Raw genomic sequence first — 25,765 nt, 5'->3', positions numbered from 1 at the left:
TGACAGGCGCAAAGAAATGAATAAAAGGGGGTGCTTATAGCAGGCGTCCCTTGCCCTATCTCCCCAATCCCCTCGCTTTTCCCTTCCTCCCAATCCTCTCGCTTGTTTTTCCCGACGCACGATAATCAGAATTTAAAAAGCACCTTGGGTTGCCTGTGAACAGGCCGAGCGAAAGCTAGAAACATGGCCTAGGCAGGGAGAGGAAAGAGGAGGGGCAGACTCCCACGTCATTAACGTCGCTCGCCCTGAATTCCATTCACAGGCTACGCCTTGGACCGGATAGCAGTAATAACAAACGCAGTGCCTCAGTTAAGTATCGTACAGGGGCAGTCGTTCTGAAAGGATACGCGGGCACTAGTTTTCGCTCGGATTGTGGTTCATGATGATTCGCAGGGGAAGTGTGAGGGAACAGGGGCGTGGCCGGACAGGTTCGTGCTCGCCCCAATCTCCCTCTGCTTTGAAATCAAATATGGCGACTGCACATAGGAGATGTTCAACGCACGGAAGAATAAAGGCTCGATTAACCAGCCGCGGCGAAAATCGAGCTTTGCGGAAGAAGCGGGAGGGGGTGGGAAAGGAAATAAGAAAAGAAACTCCCTTCCCTCTCCTCCCTTTTTAAGCACTCATCCTACTTTCCTTTTACGTTGTGAGACTTCCCACCCACGCTAGACCGAAAAAAAAAACACTTGCCCGCGGCCCGAAAAAAAATAGCGATAATAACACGCCTAGGCCACAGGTCACTCATTCTTGGATACTCAGTCGTGTGTCTCTTAGCTTTCAGTTGGGTTAGTCACATTTTTGGGTCTCATCCAAGTCTCAAAAGTTAGAATTACATCTCAGCAGTAGACCTAACTATCTAACAGGGATAGTATTTCCGAAACCTAAAACCAACATTTTAGTATCTTTAATCAATCGATCAGTCATCTCAGTCGCAGGTGATAGTCGCGATCCTCGCAGATGTCTTATCAAATGGCAAAAGAGAAACCTAAGTAATAAGTAGACTGCTAGCAGACCCTTTTCAGTCAGTTAAGAACAGACTGAAGGGATTTTCGACAGAAATTAAAAGGAACTGATTTGCTGCGCGTAGCTTGCTCTTAACACTGTGCTGTATGCTCGTCTTCGTCGTGAAAATTTCAATTTCATATTTGTTGTCATCCATGAAACGCCTAGAAGACTCCTAAAAAGTGGTTTCGAACTCGAAAAGGAGTCATTGTTTTAAACAGTTAAATTTCTTCTTTCTTTTCCAGAAGCAAAAAGACAAGTACTCAGGGGCACCCAACGAGAATATAGTTCAAAACCACATAAACAAAGAATTATTAAACGTATTTTAGTATATAAACGGTAGATATAGGCATATTTTTATCCCCTAAAAATTTTTCATCTGTTCCGATTTCCTAGCTGAAAGTGTAGTGATCCGAAAATTATAGGGATCAACCCTAACCTTAGAAAATTTCAGCCAGAAAAAAGGCTCCCGAAAATTCTAGGTGACCTTTTTACGGTAAAAATCCGTTAAAAATAGGCAATTATACCATTTTTTTGATGTTCGAAAATCCTAGGAGAGGCAGACAAGCAAGAAATTTTACAACAAATGTTCCGAAAATTCTAGATCTCATGCAAATCGTCTTCCGAACAGATATTCTTCCGAAAATTGTCGTTGGGTGCCCCTGAGTACTGCATGTTCCTTTTCTTATCTTTTTTTTACTGCGTTATCAAAGAGATTGAGAGTGATCAATTTCCAAGAGAAACCAGTTAGATAGCGAAATGATATTAATTGCTCCTGGGTCTCTCCGGTTCAATTTCTATTTCGTGGTTTCTAGGGAGTAGTTATACCTTTCTTTATAACTAAATGAACACCAAGTGATGATAGCGAAACAATCGTAAAGGGTTATATGAGTGAATACAAGCAAAAATTCTGGATCGTGGAGAAGTTATAAAAGGGGAAGAGCCGTTGATACACACGAGGGTCGCGTCGCGCACATCGCTCGCAAGAAGCAACGCTTGCGGCACTTCTCACTAAATACACAACGATTATAAACAAAAGAAGACTGTTTTGCTGTCTGTGTTTGCCTGTTCGAAGGTCTGGCTAGATCTTTAGTTCAAAGGCTGTCAGTACTGCTTCCTTCTTCCTTTGTCTTTCCTTGATAGTGATAAAAATAATCCACTTCGCACTTGAGTCAAATGAAACTACTAAGCTGGGATGTGAGCTGTACCGAGTTTCCGTAGTATGTTGACCTGTTATATGTAGTCTATTGTTTCCTTTCACTGAAACAAAAAGAAACCTTGAGAAAAAATAGCAACTCCTGTATTCGCGTGCGACTTAGACCTACACAGACTAGACTAAACCAAAGGATATCCGGAAAATCAGACTGAGCAAGTATTGAAGTTAAACTGAAAAAAAAAGAACAACACAAGTCTCTGTCGATTTCTGTTCGAGGCGTTGGAATGGAGACTACACCTTGATTGTACTGGGACCCTACTGGATATTACCGAGTACCGAGCGCGGAAGGCAAGAGAACCAACAAAAGAACAGCTATCTGAAAACGTCCAACTAAGCGGACACATCCCTCCATTTCAAAACTTAGGGGTCTTCATTTTGAGGTATCGGTTTCAATCCTGTTACGTTTAGGGCCGCAAAGTGGGTAGTTGACTTCCTTAAGTAATTTGCCAAATACAAAAATAGCAAATGTTGAATATAGCTTCCTTTTAGCAGATACACAGATGTATCAGTCTGCAGATATACTATGAATTTTGGAACTGGCGTGAGATTGTCGAGAGGTAGTATATCGTGTAGAAGGGAAAAGTATTTCTTTTAAAAGCCAAGTGACCGTTACTGATGATACCTAAGCTCCAGATGGCTATTAAACATTATAGGGTTTTGTACAGCATAACAAACAGCTCACATGTACAGAAAAGTACTGTTTAATAACTTTCACTTTTACATTTTCGGCACGATTGATTACAAACAAGAACTATCGAAAAAACAAGACTACTGCTAAAAATAGAAGCACTGTTGATCAGAAAAGACTACGCCAAATCAACAATGTTGATTGCGCGCGACCTTCACCCGCGCATGAAACTGCGTGGGAGACGCGCGAGGACCCGCGAGGAAGAGAAGAAAGCATTTTCCCTTTTCTCTTATCTCTCTCACGCGCCCTTCGCGATCATACGCACCTTTATTCCCACTTTGCCACGCAGGCTTCTGCGTAATCGAAACGTGGACGACAAAGTACTCAGCAATTCTACGCCAGTGATCACTTCTCGCGCTCGACTGCTTGACTCAGTGATGCTCCCAATGAATTTGAAGTCGGAATTGATCTGATCTCACACAGAATTCGTTTGTTCCACGAGGATGTAATGAAAAGGCGTGACGACTTTTAGTTGATATCCCATGAGAAGTTTTTCCATTCGGCGCTTTCCCACGACTTTGGTGACGTTTGGCATCTTTTTTGACCGTCCACTTTTGATTTTCAAGTGGTTAAATGGATTAAAATTTGTATACACAGGAGGTTTTGTCATCTGATAAGCCCAGCCCCCCATCACGATACTTGGAAAGAAAATTAACCTTTTATCTCCCAGAAGAGGGCAAAGATAAAATTCGACAAAAATTCCAAATTTCATGTGGTAAAATGCTGAAAAACAAAACTCCAAGTGAAATTACAGCAAAAGAGGCTTCATATCAGTGGTCACACCATAGGATTTCATCCACGGACTCAAAACTTTAAAAACAAACGTCATCATTCATTCTAGAAGTTGAAGGGTTAAGTGTTGGGTCATATCAAACAATGCCTTATCGTTTAGTACACAAAGCTACCTGTGAATCGAAAGAAAACGGTACTAAAAAAAATTTTCCAAGTCGACGTACGCTAAAATCACTAATGGATCAGTTTGTTTTGATATCGACCAGTATCAATTAAACCTTTGTTTATTTATTTGTTGATTTATTTTGTTTTGAGGCATAAAATTTAAACGAACAGTAACAGAAAGTCTGGTTTGTGGTCAGTGTTAATCTTACTGAAGAACCCGACCATTTTTGACCACTTTTTCCCATAAAAGTGCTTCAAACGGCGTGTATCGGACCATTATTTTCTGTGGTTTTTCTCCGATGGTCTTCGTCTCTTAGTCCAAACTTTTAGAACGTGACTATGAAACTGAAAAATGTAAACCGCAAGAATTTTATGGGTACGCCTTGTTTTCTCCTTGTCTTTATGAAAAGGAAATTTTATGCTCGAGACAACAATGAGGAGTATAGTTTTCAAGAAGAGCTTCCGAAACGAAAGGACGAAAATAGGCTGTCTGTATAAAGAAAAATTGTTGTTGAAAGCTTTGTCATTCCCTATTCATTGAATAATTTAGATGCTGCTCCGGCTCACTTGGTGTATTACTTTACACTCTGTCTTTAAACGTACACGAGCGTCAAGAAAAGTGAAAGCCAAAAAAGGAGAGAAAGAAAGAAAGAAAGACAGAAAGAAAGAAAGAACAAAGGAACAGAAAAGAAGAAGAGAGAGTGAGGGGGCGGGCCCAGGGGTACATGATTACCGATGTCAAATGATCACCGGGGCATAACCTCCCTGAAAAAAATTAAAATTAACTTAGAAATGGGTGTCAGCGTTCTGGAGGAATTCAAAGTCTTGGAAAGGTGATGTGAATTGCGCAGTGCAAACAGAGGAATTACCTTGATTGGTCAAAATAAAGTCCAACATCCGAACTCCGAACTCTGAATTCCGATGTTCGATGACCAGTGTCCAAAGTCCGACGCCCCAAGTCTGCTGTATGTAGACTGAGTATCAGGCCTTCCTTAGGGATTAGAAAAGGGGAGATTTTAGAGGTCGTAAGGAGGATCTCTCCCCTTTTCGCCTGTCTCTTCTCCCTTTCCCCCAGGAACGCCTACAGGTCCTTATACCCAGGCACACGGCGCTGTCCGGATCCGATGTCTCCATGTCCAAAGTCTATCCTCTGCTTTCGTGCTTAATCAAGCACTCATAAATCTTTGCACAGAAAAAAAAAATAGGTCACTAACACTTCCCAGTTCTACACGTTCTAATTGGGAAAAAGGTAGGACCAGGAGCCCATAGCCCTTGTAGGACAAATCAATTCAGTCGGTCATTTGATATCGTTAGGAGCCTATTACTGTACAATATCTTTGAGAGGACAGGATTGATTGACCTTATTACAAAAAAATTTAAGTCAATAGGTTTATTTTTTAAACATATGCTATCCTTTACTTTATTAGCCCAAGGTCAGTGAAAAAACCCTCCCTATTGCTTGGCCCTGGTCGGCTGGAGTGGCAGGAGTTTCCATGTAGCAGTACATCACAATGTATTTGTTTTGCTAACGATGACCAGTAATGAACCAGGGCTCAACACTCCCAAATATGGAAATGCTCTATTCAACCGTTGTTCAACCGCCATTTTTGAAAGGAAATTTCTGCTCGTCGAAATTCGGTCCCTTTCATTTCCACGATTTCACACCACTTTTTGAAAAGAATACAGATCAAATTTTACCGGATAAACTGGTCTTTTAGACGAAATGGATGTCGACAATTCTGGGAATTTGGACGCCTCAGATCATCAGAGTATTTCACATGAAGGTCAGTTCGTTTCTTGAGCAAGCTCGAAGCCTCTGTTTACAGGATAATTTTTTGTATAATCCGTGTTACTTTTTGTCTATTACATGACAGAAATAATTCATTTTAGTTCATGCAAAGTTAAAATTTCATCTATCAAAGGGATCGAGCCTAAAAACAAGTTTCGTACACGTGTATTACATTTATAAGAAGGCGTACGTCTGCCAGTGGGCCTTGTTCAATAAATTTCCTGCGGGAATGCACTGAATTTGGCAGCCATTAATTCAATATATCCTGACATCCTGAAATAAGCCGGCTTAAATAAGTCGTAATATTAATAATTAGATAAGTTACAATTTCTAGGAAGCAGTAGCTCTACGATGGAAACTCGACTGTGTGTGGTGGGCAAAGAAAATGGCGAAAACGAAGAACTCATGAAAGCAGCAGAGGTAAAAGCAATAAAATATTCAATAAGTTCTTACCCTGGGAAATGTGGTTCCCTTACTTTTGTTAAAGAAGCTTATCGTGACGTTCTGTCACCCCAATGACACATAGATAGGTACAGATAGATACAGATAGATAGATACATGTAGTTTATTAACAAATAATTACGTAGCAGCCAAAAGCTGAATTGAGTAATTAATACAATATCGAAATACAGTACAAGAAATATATATACCAAAAAATCAAAAAAGTAAATATCATTACATATCAGACCAGGGTTCTCATTGAGTACCGGCAGCTGGCTAAAAAACCGGCTACTTGGAGGTTTGAGCAATCTACTTTTTTGGGAAAAAGGGTAAAGTGAGAGAATGAAAGCCTGAAATTGCCTATAGCACTCAATTATCAAGCCGCATACTTTTACATCCTAGCTCACTGTCTACTTTAAAACTTATATAAGAACCCTGTAAATCATACAATTAAACATTTGTCATAGAAAGTAAAAAGGATCGCCTAAAACAATAAGTGGTACTACAAATGGCATGGATTTAAAGGTAAGTGATTGGGCCCATTGGGGGACTAGTTGGTGAAGCTTGTGTGATGGAATGCACATGTCATTAAATAGCTTAGGGCAAGTGCTTCTCTCCGACTGCCCAGGCTACAGAGGTTGAAGTGACTGAGGTTGTCCTCATAGGTTCACTCAGGGCTGATAATATGAAAGGCCCTCTTCTGAACCCCCTCAACATAGTTTCAGGGCAGTCAATTTATCTATCATTATCCTGTCTGCATCTACTGTGAAAATGGTCAATTTTTTGTGATAAATAAAATTGTATCTCTCTCTTTGCAGGCCTTGAAGATTCCAGTAACCGTTTCAGAAAACATTAAGGAAGCATTGCAATCACAAACTGATAATGTTGAAATAGTATTTGTGTGTGAACCTTTTGAAGGAGAAAATTTTGAACTTTTACGCAAAGAAGAACATAGAATCATTGGACCACCAATTGTACATGCATGTGCCAGAGAAGACCAGCCTTTACCGTATAATTCAAGGCCACTTTACTGTACAATCATGTGTAATAACATCGTATGCTTCACTGGATTTCGTAAAAAGGAAGAACTTGGAAGGCTTTGTAATCTTGTTCATCATATGGGTGGCAGTATAAGGAGAGAGTTTAGTGGAAGGGTCACACAGCTTGTTGCCAACTCAATACATGGACAGAAATACAGAGTAAGTAATATTACTGTAACTGTAGTAATATCATGGGTGACAAATAACTCCTTAATTTTGGCGGGAAATAAATATATTATATAACATGTGAAATTATTAAATTTCTTTGGCAACTCAGTGCCAAGATGGCGTTCAAGGTTTTAAAATATTATGAATGAAGATGTCAGGGCATTAAAAGATGGTTTAGAAAACCTATACTCACAAAAGAGCATATCAAGTAGGATTCCAACAGTTATTTTGTCGAAAATTCAGAAAATTTATGGTCTAAACTTTTCAGTGCATGGAGTTCTTGATACAATAAACAAGTAAAAAAAAAATAAACAGCAATAAATTGTGAGCATGATATGTCACCCTTGTTAAATATGTAACCACGGGGTATGCTGAAATTAGGGACCATTTCACTCGCATTTTTTCCAAATTCTAATAATTTCCTGAGCCTATGAAATCTTCCTTTTTACATAGGAAGAACTAAACCATCCCTTCATTTTCATGAATCATTCAAGTCATCAGGTCTGTACTGTCACCAACCCAGGGCTCGAAAAAGACTTGAATTCCAGCAGCTTTCACATTTTGCTTGCCCAAGGCCATCGCTTGCTTGTCTTAGCTAACGATTTAGTCACTAGATGACTTGCCTGGAACCTCACTTGCCCTTTGGATAAATGAAAGTTAAAGAGATACCTACCCAACAAGGAAATCTACTTTTCCCAGATGACCGGACAGGGCTTTTTTTTGAGCCCTGCAACCTCTTGTGGGTTTTTCCCCAATGGTCAGCAAAGCAATGATGAATCCCATTAAGGTGTTTTGAGTTCAGTTCCTTTCCAGGTCAAAGATTTTTTCTTTGCCTCGCAAGGTTCCCTGATTTCCTTTACCAAGACCAGTGAAGACAGGGGAGAGGAATGGGCAGTTTAATTTCTTTTCTCCCTATTTTTTCCCTTATTTTTCTCCCTCCTCCCTAATTTTTTCGGCTGTTTCTCCCTCCTCCCTGATTTTTCACCTTTCTCCCTGATAACTCTTTTAAGAGGCTTATTTTATTTGCTACTTCACCACAGTGCCTCGTTTCCATAATTATGTCTTAAAACATCTGAAGACTAATGCTCAGAAGGTTTTACGGTTCATCTCTTGCACTTAGATTTACACTTCAGAGTTAACTTTATTTCCTATCCTTTGTGTCATAGTGCTATATACATTAATATGCACCCTTCCCTAACATTTTCTCCCTCCCAACAGACTGCCGTAAGTTTGGGGACTATGATTATGACAGAAGAGTGGGTAACAAGGTGCTGGGAAAGACGTAATGAGCTGTAAGTAATTTGAAAAGTATCCTGTACACTGCCAAGATCAGCAAAAATGTCAAAAAAATTCTGGTGTTTTTTCATGGTACTTAACACATATAATTTTATCATTTATATGAACGTGTAGTACATAACTTAATTTTAAATGGAATTGTTTTTTTAGGGGAGCAACTGCAATGGATGAAGGAATGGTGAGTTTGTTTGTTTTTTCTCCCTTTAATTAACAAGAAGGTAGGGTAAAATTGAAAGTGCCCTTGGTGACTCAATACCAGTTATTATTGTAAGCTGTGTGCATGTATTTCGCCTTAACTCTCTGGTATCAAAGATGTACAGTTCATGACCAATTTGAGTGATTTTATTAAAAATTCAGTACTGTAATTATTTTGTTCAGGAAAAGTACAAGATGATGCCATTTCACGGGTGTTATCTCAGTTTTCATGGATTCCCGGAAGAGGAGAAGAAACACATGGAAGAATCTACGGAGAAGCAAGGTAAGAATTTTAACTCCATTTACAGTGAAATGCATTAGGTCTGGTGGTCCCAAAATTAAGTGCAGAACACCCTGTTTAAGTCTGTATTAAGTGGACATGATCATCAGTGGGTCATTAACCATTCAAATATTATTTTTCTGTTAAATGAACCTGTATGCTCGCTACAGTTGGGGTTATTAATCCCATACTCTTCTGTTTGGATTATTTGCTTTTACTAGTGGAATGTGGAATGTCCCTTAATTCATTGCTGAAGTAGCCTGAAAAAACATGAGCCAATGTTCAGTTTGCCACACCACCATTGGTTTCCCCACAAAATGACATCTAAGGAAAAAGTGCAGAAATTCCATACTGATGACGACTCATCACTAACCAGATCTGGGGAAATATGACTTAGCTCAGAATTTCAATACTGATGACACATCACTAACCAGATCTGGGGAAATACAGTAGCGCAGAAATTCCATACTGATGACCCATCACTACCCAGATGTGAGCATTGCTTCTATAGTGATGCATCAAATTTAGTATGGAATTTCAGCCCCCTTTCTTCAGACACCATTTTGCTGGGAAACCAGTGGTGATGTCACTAAATGTTTGCTGTTTTCTCAGGTCACAGCTGAAGCAGAAGTGCACTTTCACTGTAAAAAACCCATTTACCCACCATTTTTGTTTTCATGGTGGCATTTTGTCATGAAACAACCATAGCCATGTAGGACACTCTTAATTTCTTTTCCAAGGACCCTCAACTGAAATGTTGCAATGTTTTGTGTTTAAGGTGGAGTTCCTGTGGAAGCTAGTGACCCTCGCTGCACTCACCTGGTTGTAGAAGACAGTGTCAAAGAACTTCCAAGTGGTTTGCTAGAGCAATCACATTGCCAGGCCGTCAAGCAAGAGGTAAGCTTCTAGATGGAATCCTCCAGGAAATTGAGTAATTTTAATTGATTTCTCAGTGGACAAAAACCTTGTACAAGAATGATTTAAAGAATACTGCATTCTTTTTAACATTTTTCAAGGCCTAAAGATGTAATTAGCCTTCTGTAATAACACCAAAGATAATTTCTTATGGGAGCCCGAGAAAATGATGTCAAATTTCACAAGAATTGTGATTACACAGGTAAAATTCTGAAAATTTCATGTGTAAGATGTAATTCTGTGAAATGTGACATTCATGTTCTCAGGCTCCCATGAGAAATTTTCTTTGGTGTTACTAAAGATGATTAATTACATCTTTAGCCCTTGAAAAATGTAAGGAAGAATTCAATATTCTTTAAATTATTCTGGTACAAGGTTTTTGTCCACTGAAAATTAAAATTACCCAATTTCCTGGTGGATTCCGTCTTAAGCTTTAACAACATGTTACAGTTAAACCTATTTTAAGTGGCCACTCTCTGTTGAGCAGTCAGTAATCAAAGTGCTGAAATGATTGTAAAAGGGAATGGTAAATTGAACCTCTATTAAGAAGCCATGAAGGCAGGAACCAAGCACTTGATACACTCGGTTTGGCTTTATTTTAAGAATATGATGAAGGAAAATACAACCAATTGTGGACCAGACATGCTGCCCCAATCGCATGCTTGTTTCAAAATAAAGTGATGTTTCTGGTAAATATTATGCTTATTTATGATGTACCTCTATTGAAACTAAATGGTTGAAATTAACAATATCCAGTCATTACAATCAATAATTATGATAAGAAAGCATTGCCTTCCTTATTTACTAATTATTAAATTTATTATTTTTTGTTGAAAGAGCAGTACGAAGACACATTTCAATAAGCGTGAGTAGTGTCTTACCTTGCTGTTAATCATGATTTGTGTCTTTTTTTTTCAATTTCAGTGGTTTTGGGCAAGCATTCACATGGATGCATGTGCTGATGAGTCACTGTATCACTTCACTGCTACAGTAGGTCATAGAAGTTTTAACAAAGCTGTGCACCTGGGGGGACAGGATAGGTCAGGGTTCCAGGGGGCGGGGAGGGGGTACTCGGGAAGGCATCGCCCCAAGGTCCAACCTCCTACCCTTTTATATACCATTTTTGACAGAGAGGGTAGTACCCCTTTTGTATTCCTTCCACTGGCAAATGTTACCACTAGTATAGAACTTTGCACCCCTTTCAACAGCTGTAAATGAATTGTCTTTTACATATGATTATTAATCACAAACCCAGGAAATTTTCTTGATTTTCTCACAGCCATAAAATCCTTCTGCTAGACTTTTTAGTTTGAGGTCCTCTACAGAGCAAAATGACAGATTTCCCTACCCTTTCCAATACTTCAACTAGTGAAATCCCTATCCTTTCATTTACCTGAAAAAAGTACCCCTTTAGGTAGAGCCTTCCCGTATTGGCTATTATGGGGAACTCCTCCCTCCAGGTCATGGTGTGTGCTTCCCAGGTTCCTAAACCTTATCCTATTTAGGGATGATAAAAAGGGAAACTAATGCCCTGTTCAATACTCCTAATACTCTATTGGATACTTCAGTTTTAACTGACGATTGGTTTCCTATACAGCCAGGCAAATAGACACTTGAATTTTATCTGAAGCCTGATACAGTTATGTACATACCGTACAGCTGCTATATCTATGGATCACACCAGGAACACAATGTCAACAAGGGCAAAAATGATACCCTAATTAAGAATAGAGACCCTCAAAAAAACCATACCCTATCAGGCAACACATACTAGTCTACATATGGCATTACCCCCTCCCCCTGGGCAGTGGTCCAACAAAAATACCGGTAATGTCGGAAATAATTCTTAATACATGATAAAAAAAAACTGATCAAAATTTATTCATTCTAAGGATCCTTCTGAGCCTGCTACGATGCACAACACACCAGTCAGCAGTCGCAAGAGGAAACGCCGCAAACTTAAGGACTCAGACCTTAGTGATCTGCTTTCCCCAGACTCCCCTCTTTTCCATCCAAAGCGTAAGAGTGGTGACCTGTTGTCAGTGTCTGGATCTCTTCTGGAAAATTCCTTGGTGTCACCTGCCACACCCAAAGGTACTGTATGACCTGGGGTCCTTAAAATGTACACCAACCATCCAGTTGAAAATCTTGTACTTAAAAATAAAACTATTAAATTTAACAGTGTGGAAGAATAACCTGCTACAAAGTGTATCCAGATCAGGTGGGGAGACCAAAAAGAGTTGAGATATAGCACAGCGTGCAAAGAAAGTAGTGTCCGACAGCCTGGGGCTAGTGGATTTTGTTATCGGGCTACTTAATTCTGTTTTTAACTTGCCCGACGGGCAAGTGATGTTTTTTTGAGGAATTCGAATAAGAGAAGAACTGTGAAATCAATTCTGCTCGTCAAAAAGCTTTTGGGGCTAGTGGAAATGACGTTTGGGCTAGTAACTGCTAGCTTCAGCTTGCCCAAAGGGCAAGCTGTAAAAATTATTTTCTTTGCACGCTGTAGCATCAACTCAAATCACATTCCTTATTTTCTAAAGCTTCTTAAATGGAATGGCATGTACAAACCATTTGATTTTCCAACCTGAATTTCTGGTTTTCCCATGTAAATGGCAAGTTACCCAGGGCCACATTGTTCAAAGCTGGGTTAAGATAACCCAAGGTTAGGGCGAAATTTAATAGAAGTCAGATATGAAAGCTTAAAAAGCAAATTCAGTTTACTTTTTACATATAATTTGTTAACTGAAACTGCTGTAGCATCTTCAGACACTTACGGGGAACCTTGTTGTAAAGATTTCTCTTTCATTTCCATAATTATGGTTTATTTTCTCCCTCTAGAAACTCCAAGTGGAACCATCTCACCGTTGACCACACCCATAGCTCCACCCCCTAAACCTCTCACATCACGACAGCAGGTGGCCATGGAGCTGCTACAAACAGAAAGAAACTATGTGGAAATACTTACTAACATTCTAAAGGTGAATGGAACACAATTTCACAATGTTGTTTTCATATTCTTTTCAAACATTAATATTATGTTACTGACTTGCTAGCTCAGTTAGTTACTTACCAGACTGCAAAGCGGCAGGCCCGGGTTCAATCCCTGACCAGGCTCCGGTTGTTCAAACGTTGGATAGCGCTATTCACAGGATAAAACACTATCCAGCGGATTTAAGTGTCGGGAAAATCACTTGCGTAATCCACTGGATAGAAATTTATCCGGTGGATAGCGTTATCCACCTTTCGAACACTGGGCCCAGGCCAAGACTCAGAGACAGACACTCAGAGACAGTTGCTACCCCGGTGTCACTGCTCATTTTGGTTTGTTTAAAAATTAAGAAAAACCTCTGGGACTAGGGCCTCAGGATATTTTTACCCACTGTCAAGGTTTCTATCGATCGCTTATATTATAGCCTTGAGTCTTGGAAAAAGTTTGGAAAACGTTTATGAACTCTGTTAATGGTAATAGTTAAGCACCTAAGTTGTGACTGTTCATTGTATGTGTATATTGTAGGTGTTCAAAGAGCCACTAGAAAAAGAACCATGTGGTGGATCCATTATCTCGGCTGAGGACATAAAGACGATCTTTGGTCGGTTACCAGGCATCTTGGAGGTTCACAATAAAATCATGGTGAGACAATTACCTTAGCAACTCTTCAGAGACTCCCAGGGGTGGGTGGCCTGTGACATTTCTAACCCAAGCGCGAACAATAAGGACCCTCCTCAAACTCGCTAGTTTCGTACCTTCTGCCTTTAACTCAGTGCTCACTTAATTCAAAAGTTGATGTTTTGCACGATCGCAGTGCATCTGATCATGTTTGATTTCATTCTTTACTGCAGAATGAACTTGAAGCGCTGTTGAATGAATGGAGAGAGGATAAATGCATCGGGAATATTATTAGTAATCACGTAAGTTTGTAAATAGTTAATGTAGTGCCAGTCCGATGTTCTATCCACCACCTCTTCTAGGTGGCTACTCTTCCGAAATAACATAATTTCCCCAGTCAAATCACTATACTTCTGCTTCTTACAAGCGAGTCAACCTCGTTACCAGGGTCCTCCCCTACTCGTCCCCTCTCTTTCGCTCCGTGGGACAAGTAGTATAGAGGTAACAAATACAAAGATTATGCGAACATTTTTTGGTGTCCCTTGAATAGAAGTGTCCTTTGAATAGAGGTATCCCAAAGGAGAGGCTCCACTGTATCCTTGTTTTGAACTCCATGTATGTTTTCTGTCTTTTGACTAATGTAGGCGGATGAATTAGTTAAGGTCTATCCACCGTTCGTCAACTACTTTGAGATGACAAAGGAGACTGTAGCGAGATGTGATCGAGAATTCCCAAGATTTCACGCCTTTCTAAAGGTAAATTTTCTTCCTTTTCCTTGATGAACTTTTTAGAAAACGACCTTTTCTTGCCCAGTCATTCCACTAAGCCCCCCGCCCCCAAAAGTCACGGTTTAAATGGTTACTCCAAAAAATCATTTAATGTAAACGGAATTCTTTGAGGATAACTGTTTATCAGCAGATTGCAGAAATTTAACTCAAAGGTTCGATGTAACTGAGATAAGTGATAAATATAAAGCGATTAAAGTCCTGGTTTTGGTCCCTTACAGTGATGGCATTTTAGAGGAAATGACATGAATTTCCAAAAATTGATAAGCTCCCACCGTCTCATTTCAAAAATTACAGTTGACTCCCGATAACTCGAACCCTCGCTAACTCGAACCATAATCGATTCTCCCTTGATTTCCTTCATACGTTTACTGTAAGTTTACCCTCGATAACTCGAACCTCCCGCTAACTCGAAGTAATTTTTGTTTCCCCTTAAATCATTTCTATACATTTTTACCCCCAATAACTCGAACCGTGTTTTGAGTCTGAAAAAGTCGGGAAACACGGTCTACTGGGGTCCGAAACATTGAATTTTGAATTTCCCATTGACGTGTTGTAGGCATATAGTTTACCGGTGGAGGCTGATGTTGTTTGTCACGAATCTAACCTGAACAGCTTTACTTCTCAAAACAGTAAAACACATGCTCTATTTAGGCTATATTTTGTTACATTACATCTTTCAATTTTCACTTAAGATTTTTACAAGTAAGTGTGATTAAAATGTTCACTGTACGGCAGAAACTGTTTTTTTTTTACTTCCGGCTATTTTCTTGCCTAACCCCCTCCCCCAACCCTTGGAGCTTATTGGAGGGATTACCGTTGAACACGTACGTCTCCTTGGGAGAACAAGGACTGATAAAAATTGTAGATGCTCTCGTTGTTTAACGGCTTTTCCGTTTTCTGCAACATCAGAGAGCTTGATACATAACAGGAATCCCGTCATTCCGATCAAAACTTTCGCTCAATCCCGTAATCCTTATGGTTATTTTCTAGATCCTGCATCGCCTTTATACTTTAAATCACGAGATCTTGCCCCCAGTTTGCTTTAAAATCCCGATTCCACCCCTTTCTTAAAACGCGAATCCCGGATCCCGAAAGATTAAGGACCCTCGTAATATAACACTCAGGCACCGACCCATCTGCTCACTGGCGATTCTTTTGGAATTGATCATCTTTTAACCAGGCCTGTCTAAGCAGACCAGAATGCGGAAGACAAAGCTTGGCTGAGCTACTGATCAGACCTGTACAAAGACTTCCAAGCATGAATCTTCTTCTTTCAGGTTTGCATTGCTCTTGGTACAAATTAAACTAGAACCAACCTACTTCTTTTAGGTCTGCCTTTGCACTTGTACCAATTATGGACCTTTAGATTGTAGGACGAGGTCGACTAACGTCGTAGTGACGGGAATAGTTATCAAATTTAAGAAGTTAAATCACTTTGTCATCTGGAAAGGGCTTAACCTCCTTCAACAAAAATAATTGTACTACCTTTTCTGGCGAAAAAAAAGTACATTGAAACTTTCCCGTGTGTCTATTTTTTGAGAATACGCGCACTAAACCTTAAGTCAAATCTCGTCCTCGAATTTAAAGGTCTGTATTAAACATGATCCGTCATTGCAGCCCAAAGCACCAGTATGAAAACCTGACAATACCGTTCGAGTATATGAAAGGAGCCTGTCAGATGAAATAATTTTTGGGAATATTTAAAGCGAAATATGTCCTAATGTTTTCGCTAATTACGGCGATAAATCCAAATTACTGACACGATAATTTCTCGTCGTGGGTTTGAGAAGGTTAACTAATGGCTGTTAGATGTTGCTTTGACATTGTTTCACAACGCTCTCTCATACAGATCTTCTGAAGCACACAGACAAGAAAAATCCCGACCACACAGCTCTTGGCCTGGCGGTGGACTCACTCAAGAACGTTATGACGTAAGGCGCTTTCTTGTGCTATTTTTAACATTTGCAGGCTTGCAAATAATTATTCTTTTCATAAAGGACATACCTTCACGAGGGTCACCGTTTTAGTCCGCGGACAAACCGAAACTTTTTTGGGACATACATTATGTTAACTTTCCATTTCTTTAAAAGCCCACGTTCAATATATTCTAATTCTAACAGGACTCCGAGGCTTTCTGGTCATTTTTCTATATTTGGTTTGGTTTTCTTTTCGCTCAATTCTCTTCTGGGAATTGCGAGACAATGAAGTCGTGAAAAATTTGCAGTTTTGACCCTAAAGCCTCGGAGTCATGTTAGAATTTTAATATATCGAACGTGGGCTATTCCCATGAAATTTTCAGCCACAAAATGACATGTGGACGATTTCGTCGGACATGATCAACTTAAGTTATTGTACACTGTCCAATCATGGCGTTGCCAGACAATCCATTGAACCAATCAGAGGTCGCAGCGAATACCCGTGGCTGGCAAAAAGCGCGCGAAAACATGAGAGTGTGATTGAGTGTTTCATAACCACTTACCAAGCACAGTGGTAAAAAGCCGATATTTTAATATCTGATTATACCTTTCTGCATTTAAGACGTTACTCATTTTTTCTCTGTGGGCCATTTCTTCTTTCAGTCACATAAATGAAGACAAAAGGAAAACAGAAGGGCAGGTTCAAATGTTCGAGATTCTGAGAGACGTCGATGGATGCCCTGTAAGTATTTTTGGCCAGAAACTGGTCGTTTCGATACCAACTTAAGCATTGAAACTGCACAACAATTTCGATCACTTAAAGTATAGTTAGCGTGTGAACAAGAAAAACATATTGGGATGCATATTCTTCGTTCTAAAGAAGGCAATTTCGTGAAACTTTTTACACCTCGACTGAAACAACTTGTATCGAAACGACCAGAAAGCTATTGGCCCATTGCGATGTAATCGTCAAGCAAGAGTTCAGGTGACCTCCCCCACCTTCATCGTTTCTTATCTTTCCTCCCTCAACCTCTAAGGATGTTCCAATACTCAGGTTATATTATTTACTGCTTGGCTAATGTGTTTCTGTTCCTAGGCATATGTTCTATCATCGCATCGTGTTTATGTAACAAAAGCTGACACGTTCGAGTTGAGTGACACAATCTGCGGTAAAGGAGAGGCTGTGACCATATTCCTGTTCAGTGACAGCATGGAGGTGCGGATAAATCAATTGGTTAAATTCGCTTTTGATCACATACCTTATGTACTCGAATAAGTGCTTAATCAATTTTTCACGCCTTAAGTGAGGCGATTATTCGAGGGCGGCGTTTATTTGAAAGTTTTACGTGATAAAGAATTGTGTTATTAAACTTCGGTATTATCATTTTCCGTATTAAACTGACAAAATTAAGGTGTTTCGATACAGTTTCTCAGAGGCCATACCGATATTTTTCAATCGCCTTAAAAGTAGTTTTTACCTTGTCCGATCGCTATAAAATTTTCACCAGTAATTGGCTATGGATTGAAATTTGTGAAAATGTAGTTTTAAGTAAAATCGATATTACTTTGACAACAGTAAACAAAAAACTTTGAAATTGATAAAAGCCGAATTTTGTGTGATCTAGACCTGCTGCTGAAAGTCCAACACTAGGAACTTAAAGTTTGGTGTTTAGCAAACAATCTCCGTAAGAAGTAAAAAATTCTGTATGTTTGAATTCGAATAAAACGAAAATATATTTCAAACCTTAAATTTTCAATAGCCGTGATAGGTTATGTAATAAAAACGTTATAAATGACTCAAATTATTCTTACGTAGCGTACGAATGATGCTTAATATCATGTTTTGATACTAGGAAATTTTGGTGTACTTTCGTTCATGCGATCTTGAAAACTAACCCATTTTCTCACCATCTGTATAAGTGCAACTTCATTCAGAATTTGGACTTTTAGCGCTTTCTTGTATATCTCCGAAACGACTCGAACGAATTTTTTTCAAATCTATTCACATAATCTTCATAATGTATATAAAGATGTCCGAAAGTCTCATTAAGATTGATTCACTGCAACACCTTGAAATTTCAAGACAAACCTGTCCTACCAACCGGTCAAAAATCTGCGTTACAACATTCGCTGTTTTGACGTTATGCTAATTTTTCCAGAATAATGCGCACTATACGTACCTCCATGACTAGTACATCTTAGTTTGAATTTATCGCATCTTTTGAATGTAAAATATCGGCAATACTCACACTGAAATGTACTAGTCATGGATATATGTATTGTCCGCATTAATTTGGAAAAATTACCATAACGTCAAAACAGTGAATGTTGGAGCGCAGATTTTTGACGGGTTCGTCGGATAGGTTTGTCTTGAAATTTCAAGGTGTTACAGTGAATCAATCTTAATGAAAGTTTCGGACATTTTTATATACATTATGAAGATTATGTGAAGAGATTTTGAAAAAATTCGTTCGAGTCGTTTCGGAGATATACAAGAAAGCGCTGAAAGTCCAAATTCTGAATGAAGTTGCACTTATACAGATGGTGAGAAAACAGGTTAGATTTCAATATCGCATGAACGAAAGTACACCAAAATTTCCTAGCATCAAAACATGATATTAAGCATCATTCTTACGCTACGTAAGAATAATTTGAGTCATTTATAACGTTTTTATTGCATAACCTATCACGGCTATTGAAAATTTAAGGTTTGAAATATATTTTCGTTTTATTCGAATTCAAACATACAGAATTTTTTACTTCTTACGGAGATTGTTTGCTAAACACCAAACTTTAAGTTCCTAGTGTTGGATTTTCAGTAGCAGGTCTAGATCACACAAAATTCGACTTTTATCAATTTCAAAGTTTTTTGTTTATTGATGTCATAGTAATATCGATTTTACTTAAAACTACATTTTCACAAATTTCAATCCATAGCCAATTACTGGTGAAAATTTTATAGCGATCGGACAAGGAAAAAACTACTTTTAAGGCGATTGAAAAATATCGGTATGGCCTTTGAAAAACTGTATCGAAACACCTTAAGCCTTCTGATTTTGATTATATCAGGACCGCGGCGCTTATAAACTTCTTTCTTCCAAATGCGGCGCTTATTCGAGTAAATGCGGTGAACAGGCCCGACAATGCATTTACCAATGTATTTTCTAACGCAATCCGCGTCTTCTTTGGTTTTGTGTTACAAAGCCTTGCAAGATTGGTATAGAAAAATCTCTCCTCTTTGTAAATCAACCAATAGCCTCCCACGCAGACGTTTTTAGCAATTCGTCACGCGTTCATTACCATACGTTGCTGTCACGCTGGGGGAGGATTTCGTGACGAGTCAAAGGAACGTCTGCGCTGGTGGCTATACATCGCATTTTGTTGTTTGGTTTATTACAAAGCTCAAAGAGTGAACTTTGTATATTTTGGTTTACAATGCCCTACTGGGTATCCCTTTGAATTTGTCACTTCTTACTTTCTTTCTTCCTTTCTTTTTTATCCTTTCTTTTTTTTTCTTTGGTAGGTAACAAAACGACGAGGCTTAAAAATGATGAATAACGTTCCTTTACCCATGAAAAGTCCGGCAGCTCGCACACCACAAAAGGCGTATAAGCACGTGAAATTCATGCCACTGTCACATGTCAGACGCGTGGTGGACATCCGCGATAATGAAGGTATGTAGTGCATTATGAACTACGTGTTAGTAGACAGACTGCGAAAAAAAGGGCAAGTCATTTAACCAGTCACTACACACCCCTGTATACACCTATTTTTCGTGAGTTTTTGCAAGCGACAAGGTTGCTTTGCGCGCGCACTTTCACTTTGTCGCCGCACGAACATTCGTCGGTGCTAAACCCGATGTTTTGTAACCGAGTAACTAGGAGTATTACTTGTTTTACTCTTCGTTTGTTCACCTGGCTCCAGTTATTCAAAAGCTGGATAGCGCTATCGACCGGATAGATCGCTACATGTATCCAGCGCATAAGTATCAGGAAAACCAATTGCGTATATCCAGTGGATAGCACCACGACATTCTCGCTAAAACCCGACGACTATCACGTTAATTATACCGCCAAAATGACGCTGGTTTACGCGCGCGCACTACTTAGTATTGAGTAAATCTCGATAACGACGATAATAATAATGATGATGATGACGGTGCTATTTTCTTTTTCCAACTGAAATTGACGTTTAGTATTTCATGGATTTTCTTTTGTATTGATCACCGTTGTTTGTTTTTTTGCCCTACAGATTGTCAAAATTTGTTTGGAATCATCTACCGCTGCCCCCAGGAAATGAAAGAGAAATTGTTGATGTTTAGACTCGTAGGCGATGAGATAAACAAACAGGAATGGCTGCAAAAACTTACTACTGGACTGGCTAATACAGCGTGCACGGCTGATACGGTATGTACAGTGTTTGCCCCTCTCACAGCAACAGCACGAAATACCTTAGAAACGAGAAGGGAACTGCAGCCGAAATACGTCCCGCAATCTGGGATCGTTACTCGGGACGCGCCGGTACGACGGCGACGGTGACGGGACCGGGAAAAAAGCAATAGGCTTAGATTGGCAAAACAAGAGCAGTGCACGTGCCTTACGCTTTTTTGTTCTTTTCTTTGCCGTCGCTGCGGACTACAACCTTTTGCCGAGGGTGTGAACACAAGACAGCGACTTCCTTTTTCTTTTCCAGAACTCTGATACAGTCTTTTAGAAATTAACTCCTTAAACATTTGCCAACATTTGACGAATTGAACGAGTTGGAATAAGCACGATAAAGTTTGAAGTAGCGCGAATTCACCTTTTAAGTGATGTTTTCTTAGCCAGTCGCCGTCGACGTTGCTTAAACTCCCTATTGGCTAATTTTCCCCCCTCTCCTTAAAAACAGGCCTACAAGTCTTTGCCAAAGTTTTCTCGGCTCGGCCCAGTTTCCTACTCGTTTTTAAAGTGGCGAATGTGAATCAAAGGAGAAAGTACATCGCCCGAATATGGACTTATCTTTGTTCTTCCCATAGCGCCCTTTGCTGGACATCACGGTTTGTGTCTGTTGATCTGAGTTAAGTAAAAAAAATCACCAAAGACAAAAGTTTTGAAAAATTTCGAAAGTGATGGTTAAACCTAGGGTCATGATAAGCGGGAAAAGACCATAGAAAAAGTCACGGAATTTAAAGAGTTCAAAAGACTACGAACCCTGCTGCTGCTCTTTCACGGTTATCTTTGATTCTAAAAACGTGTGAAAGTGTTTTAAAGTAATACTAAGAAATCGTGACATAGCTCCTTAAAGGTACTCTTGAAGGTCTCACCGTGCGGGAACTTCAGTTGACGATGGCGCGCGCAAATCAAACCGTTGGCTTGACGAATGGCAGAACAGCAAATTGGGCACCGGAAGTCTTGTTCAGTTCTTTCCGCGCGATTTCCGGTCGTCAAATGACTTTACCGCTTTGCTGTTAAATCTGCCTAATGGGAACGGGAAAATGAAAAATGGAAACAAAACAGAAAATTGGAAATGAAGTCACTGTCAGGGCTAGGGTTCAAGTTAGGTTTTGTTCCCATTTTTCATTTTCCCGTTCCCCGCTGCCTTTCCTCCCTTCCCATACCGATTGAAAGCACAGGCGAGACAACATAACCTTTAAAGGAGCTGTGTCACGAAATTCAGCCAAATTAGGTTATTTCAAAATGCCCGTTAAATTAAGAGGAACATAAAAATAACCGCTTAAAACATTAAAGGAAGGTTAAAATAACACAACAGATGCCACGGATGGGCAAAACTGAAGAAGATTGAAACGGATTGAAATTAGGGTTTTTGAAAACTGTTCAGCTACCCTGCGAACAGAGTCTCCTTCGATCTTCCTAGATAAGTCGGGAAGTGGAAGGAACCTCTGCCGACATCCTCGACAATTCATATTGAGCATGCTCCAAATTCAAATTTTTCTGCGACGTCAATCAAACCGTTACCGTAGCATCCACTGTGTTTGTCAGCAAATGTAAATGTTAGCGGGAACGTACTGCTTCGTTTTCACCCTTTCCTCTGGATTTGGAAGCTCTATAGGAACAATTTCACCTTTGGAATCTAAACTTTCCATGTTTCAGTGTAAAGAAGTTAAAATAATCTTAGAGCTAAGGTAAAACTTACGGAGCTTTTCAAAAACGAAGCATCTAACCTTGAAACACAGAAACACACAAAACGGATCGAAATCCACCAATCACAAACTAAGACCTTTTGTTTCCTAAGAGGTTCGCTAAAATGTAAAGGCGAGGAAGGGAAGAAAGCGCCGCTTCTTCAGATTTTAATTGACGTCGTAGAAAAACGCAAAATCCAAAGACGTTTTTGGCATCGCAGGTCGGGTGTTATCCACAAACTGCTGTAAAAGCATCGATCATTTAAATGCAACATGGATTCTGTAGCCTCATGATCTTATTTTGAATTAATGTCATAGCAAACACAAAAAAATAAGCATAGATATTGTTTCTTAAATATTTTCATTCAAAACCCATTTGTTTATCCTTCCAAGAACTTCACGTAACACTTACTGGATTGTGGATCCGTTCACCCAAGTAAAATCGGCTAAGTACATGGTTAAATCCAAAACAAAACCCATCTCGAATCTGGAGACACAAGTTTTCCAATTTTTCTAAAACTGAACGTTCAATCTATAATTTTCTCAAAATTTCTGCATGAAATTGAAGCGGCAGCTATTTGTTTTATTATGGAGCGTGGGCGCAGAAGGAGTCAGCAAAACTCCAGAATATGCGTGCGTGCACAGATAAAACTGGTTTATCCAGTATAAAACTTGTCTGACTCATCCAAAAAGCTGAATGATCGGCAGAGAAGGAACTTGAAGATGTCGGCAGAGTCGCTTCCTCTTTCCCGACTTACCTAGGAAAGATCGAAGCGACTCTGCTAGCAGGGTACTGTTCAGCCTAACAGTTTTTCAAAGTTGATCCCTGCTGTTTGCAACTTCAAAAATATTGCTCAAGAGACATTTGTTTGTCTCGAGTCTCCGATTTTGTCATTTTCACGTAATTTCTTTGCTTACTTTAAGTTCCATAGCGATTGAGGGCAAGTAATTGGCGAAATGTAACAAAATGAACTGGACTGCCGTGACACAGCCCCATTAAATTTTTTTTGACAAAATATCGTTACTTTTCAGGAAAACTTTCTGACCACAGTCGACCCACAGGAATTGATGTTAAGCAAAAGCGACATGTCAAACGGAACTCTCAGTCGCGCTGTCAGGTAAAGACTGAGTGCGTTTTTGTCAAGTAGGATTGTTGAATACTGCTTCCCCTTTCTTTACTTGTATCAGTTTCTTGGTTAGAACGTGCAATTCTTGTACTACTCTGAGATAACTAGGGGCTGAACAGATCTTTGAAAAACACTTCCAGTTAATATCATTTATAAGAATCAAATTGTAAGAAAATATCCACATTTGATTCAAGAATTACCACTAGAGAAAAGAATTAGTTGTGAGTTTAAACACCGCATTAACGGCAAACCACAGAGATGGCCACGTGACCATTTTTCGCTCCGTATATTACGCTAGTTGACAATTTCGTTTCCGAGGTCCTCTCTCTCAAAATCGAGGGGGTTGCTTGTTGTTGTTTTCAACGTGAAGGGATTATCTTCACGCTCATGGGTGAGATTTCTTCCCATCGCTCTCGGAGACATTGGCAATCGTAAGATCATCTCTACCGTTTTCTGTATACCAGAATTGCTTAAGAACACTTGTCACTTGAATGGCCAGGTGTTAAGTTTTCTCATTTCTCTCAACACAGGGTCGCGAAAAGAACAACAAGAAAAGTCAGCAGGGCTTTATCCATGAATAAGACTCCGAAAAAAGCTGGACGTCTTCGACGGACGACTTCCAGGTATTTAGCGTGTTTTATCCCAAACTAGAGTAGCAGGTTTGATAAAAGGTTTTTTTTTTCACAAAACTGGGCCAACGGTTTTGAAAAACAGGCTTTCCCGCTGCACTTTCCATTCAGCCGAAATATCCGTTTCAGACGAATGAAATGCAAAAGAAACTCTTGCTTCAACTGAACATTTTTGTTGATTTTACCCTAGTTGAAATTATTTGGCAGACGTCCTAGCGTTTTCGTTGATAGCTGAGTTGCTCCTAAGAGAAATTTATTTTCTGGTAGTAAAAGGCAATAAGTTATAGTCTGGTTTCCATTCAATTTTTGCTCTTTTACTCCTCCTTTGTTGCCTTCCTTGCCTAGTTCCTAGGCCTTTGCGTTTCTGGTAACGTGGTCCGAGCGAGTGTTTTTCAGACTTTTCGTCTCGGATACGTCAGTTACCCAAGTGCATTAACCGAGAAGGCCTGGGGAGACGCCGTACAGTAGACTAGGCAATAGGCGAATCTTTGCTGACGTCATTGTTTACTTTTTTCCTCATTAGCATACGACTTAACTCATAGAAGCCGTGGCCGTATATATGAATTAAATACAAAAGTCGAAAGAGCTGATGAAGTTGGGCAATTTGTGCAATTTTCAGCTCTTTGCGAGCAATATTGAAAGAAATATCAGCTACCAAAAACTGCGAAATTGCTGTGTGGCAAAAAAGTTAATTAGGCATACATTCTCTGTAAAGTTTCGAGTTTTTAGAAGAGAATTTCTCCGAAACCATTCGGGGTATTGGGCTCAAATTTTTAGAGATAACTGAAACTGTTATGCCCTTTCAATATTCAGAGTTTTTATTTTATTAGCATCATCAGACAGTGATAAGCATATGTTAATGAGGCAAAAAGTGTAAACAAAGATTCGCCTATAGAGAGGTTAAGTATCACGTTTACGTCAAACGGGAAACGCGAATTTGTACCACGTGACCAAGTTTCCCCGTTATACGTAGTTTACTGTTCATTATTTCTACACATATATTAGTAGTTTCACGCAATTTTTTATCCATAAGAATTGTTTTGAGCTGTTTTTATGTGCTCATTTTCTATTTTGAGAAATTTGCCGTATACGTGAAGCTTAAACTCGCTAGTAGCTTTCCTACATCTTATTTGCGAAAGAAGCTATTTCGATGAAGATCTTTTCTTTGAGCAACAATGATTTTTTTCGTCTCTGTTTTATAGTGTTTCGCCAGGTATTCGTCGAGTTCCTAGTGCCAGCCCTCTTGTGCCCTCCAGTCGTATTAATCAAGGCTGCCTCAAAGGGACCAGGCCGAGATCAACAAGTGTCCCAGGAGCAGAGCCTATGAGCCCGTAAGGAATTAGTCAGCGTCATTCTCAAGCCGCGGAAAAAGTTGGTGCTCTGTTTTGTTCTTGATCACCTGACATTATCTTTACAATCCTACATTTTGGCGGGAAACTGCACCGAAGAGGTTTGGATGTCAGAGAGGGCTGCAATGGCTTTCTTGACTTTTTTTTAATGGGACTCAAGAATTTGAAATAAAATACAGCTTTTGCTTTGGAAAATTCCAGTAAAAATGAAGGCAACTTTGCGTGACTTTTAAAAATGTCATGGGAACTTCGTTAAGTTGCGACAGGCTCTGGAAGATTATTCAGCCAATTAACTCTATTA

General features: G+C 39.5%; 1 protein-coding gene across 1 annotated transcript; it reads left to right on the top strand.

Moving 5' to 3' along the window:
- Positions 1-5,378: 5,378 nt before the first annotated feature.
- LOC140950125 (protein ECT2-like) lies at positions 5,379-25,754 on the top strand. The gene is made up of 22 exons (XM_073399306.1): positions 5,379-5,587; positions 5,927-6,012; positions 6,852-7,232; positions 8,460-8,533; positions 8,688-8,715; positions 8,916-9,015; positions 9,791-9,909; positions 10,852-10,917; positions 11,820-12,021; positions 12,769-12,908; positions 13,445-13,561; positions 13,771-13,839; positions 14,182-14,292; positions 15,506-15,602; positions 16,175-16,256; positions 16,905-16,983; positions 17,338-17,457; positions 19,765-19,915; positions 20,493-20,647; positions 23,392-23,477; positions 24,017-24,109; positions 25,318-25,754. Exons 1-22 carry the CDS (start codon positions 5,527-5,529, stop codon positions 25,448-25,450), a joined length of 2,550 nt encoding a protein of 849 aa, XP_073255407.1. The 5' UTR covers positions 5,379-5,526; the 3' UTR covers positions 25,451-25,754.
- The last annotated feature ends 11 nt before the right edge of the window (positions 25,755-25,765 follow it).

Source organism: Porites lutea, chromosome 10 (genome assembly GCF_958299795.1).
Source record: "Porites lutea chromosome 10, jaPorLute2.1, whole genome shotgun sequence".
NCBI classification, from domain to species: domain Eukaryota; kingdom Metazoa; phylum Cnidaria; class Anthozoa; order Scleractinia; family Poritidae; genus Porites; species Porites lutea.
The sequence above is the reverse complement of the archived record's forward strand: the minus strand, read 5'-3'. Positions and strand labels throughout refer to the sequence as shown.

Excerpts from the sequence above, each read along its gene's own strand:
- LOC140950125 (XM_073399306.1), top strand. The coding sequence starts at position 5,527 with ATGGATGTCGACAATTCTGGGAATTTGGACGCCTCAGATCATCAGAGT. Across the intron at positions 12,909-13,444 it reads TACTTACTAACATTCTAAAG|GTGTTCAAAGAGCCACTAGA; the intron begins GTGAATGGAACA and ends TGTATATTGTAG. Across the intron at positions 16,257-16,904 it reads TCACTCAAGAACGTTATGAC|TCACATAAATGAAGACAAAA; the intron begins GTAAGGCGCTTT and ends TTCTTCTTTCAG.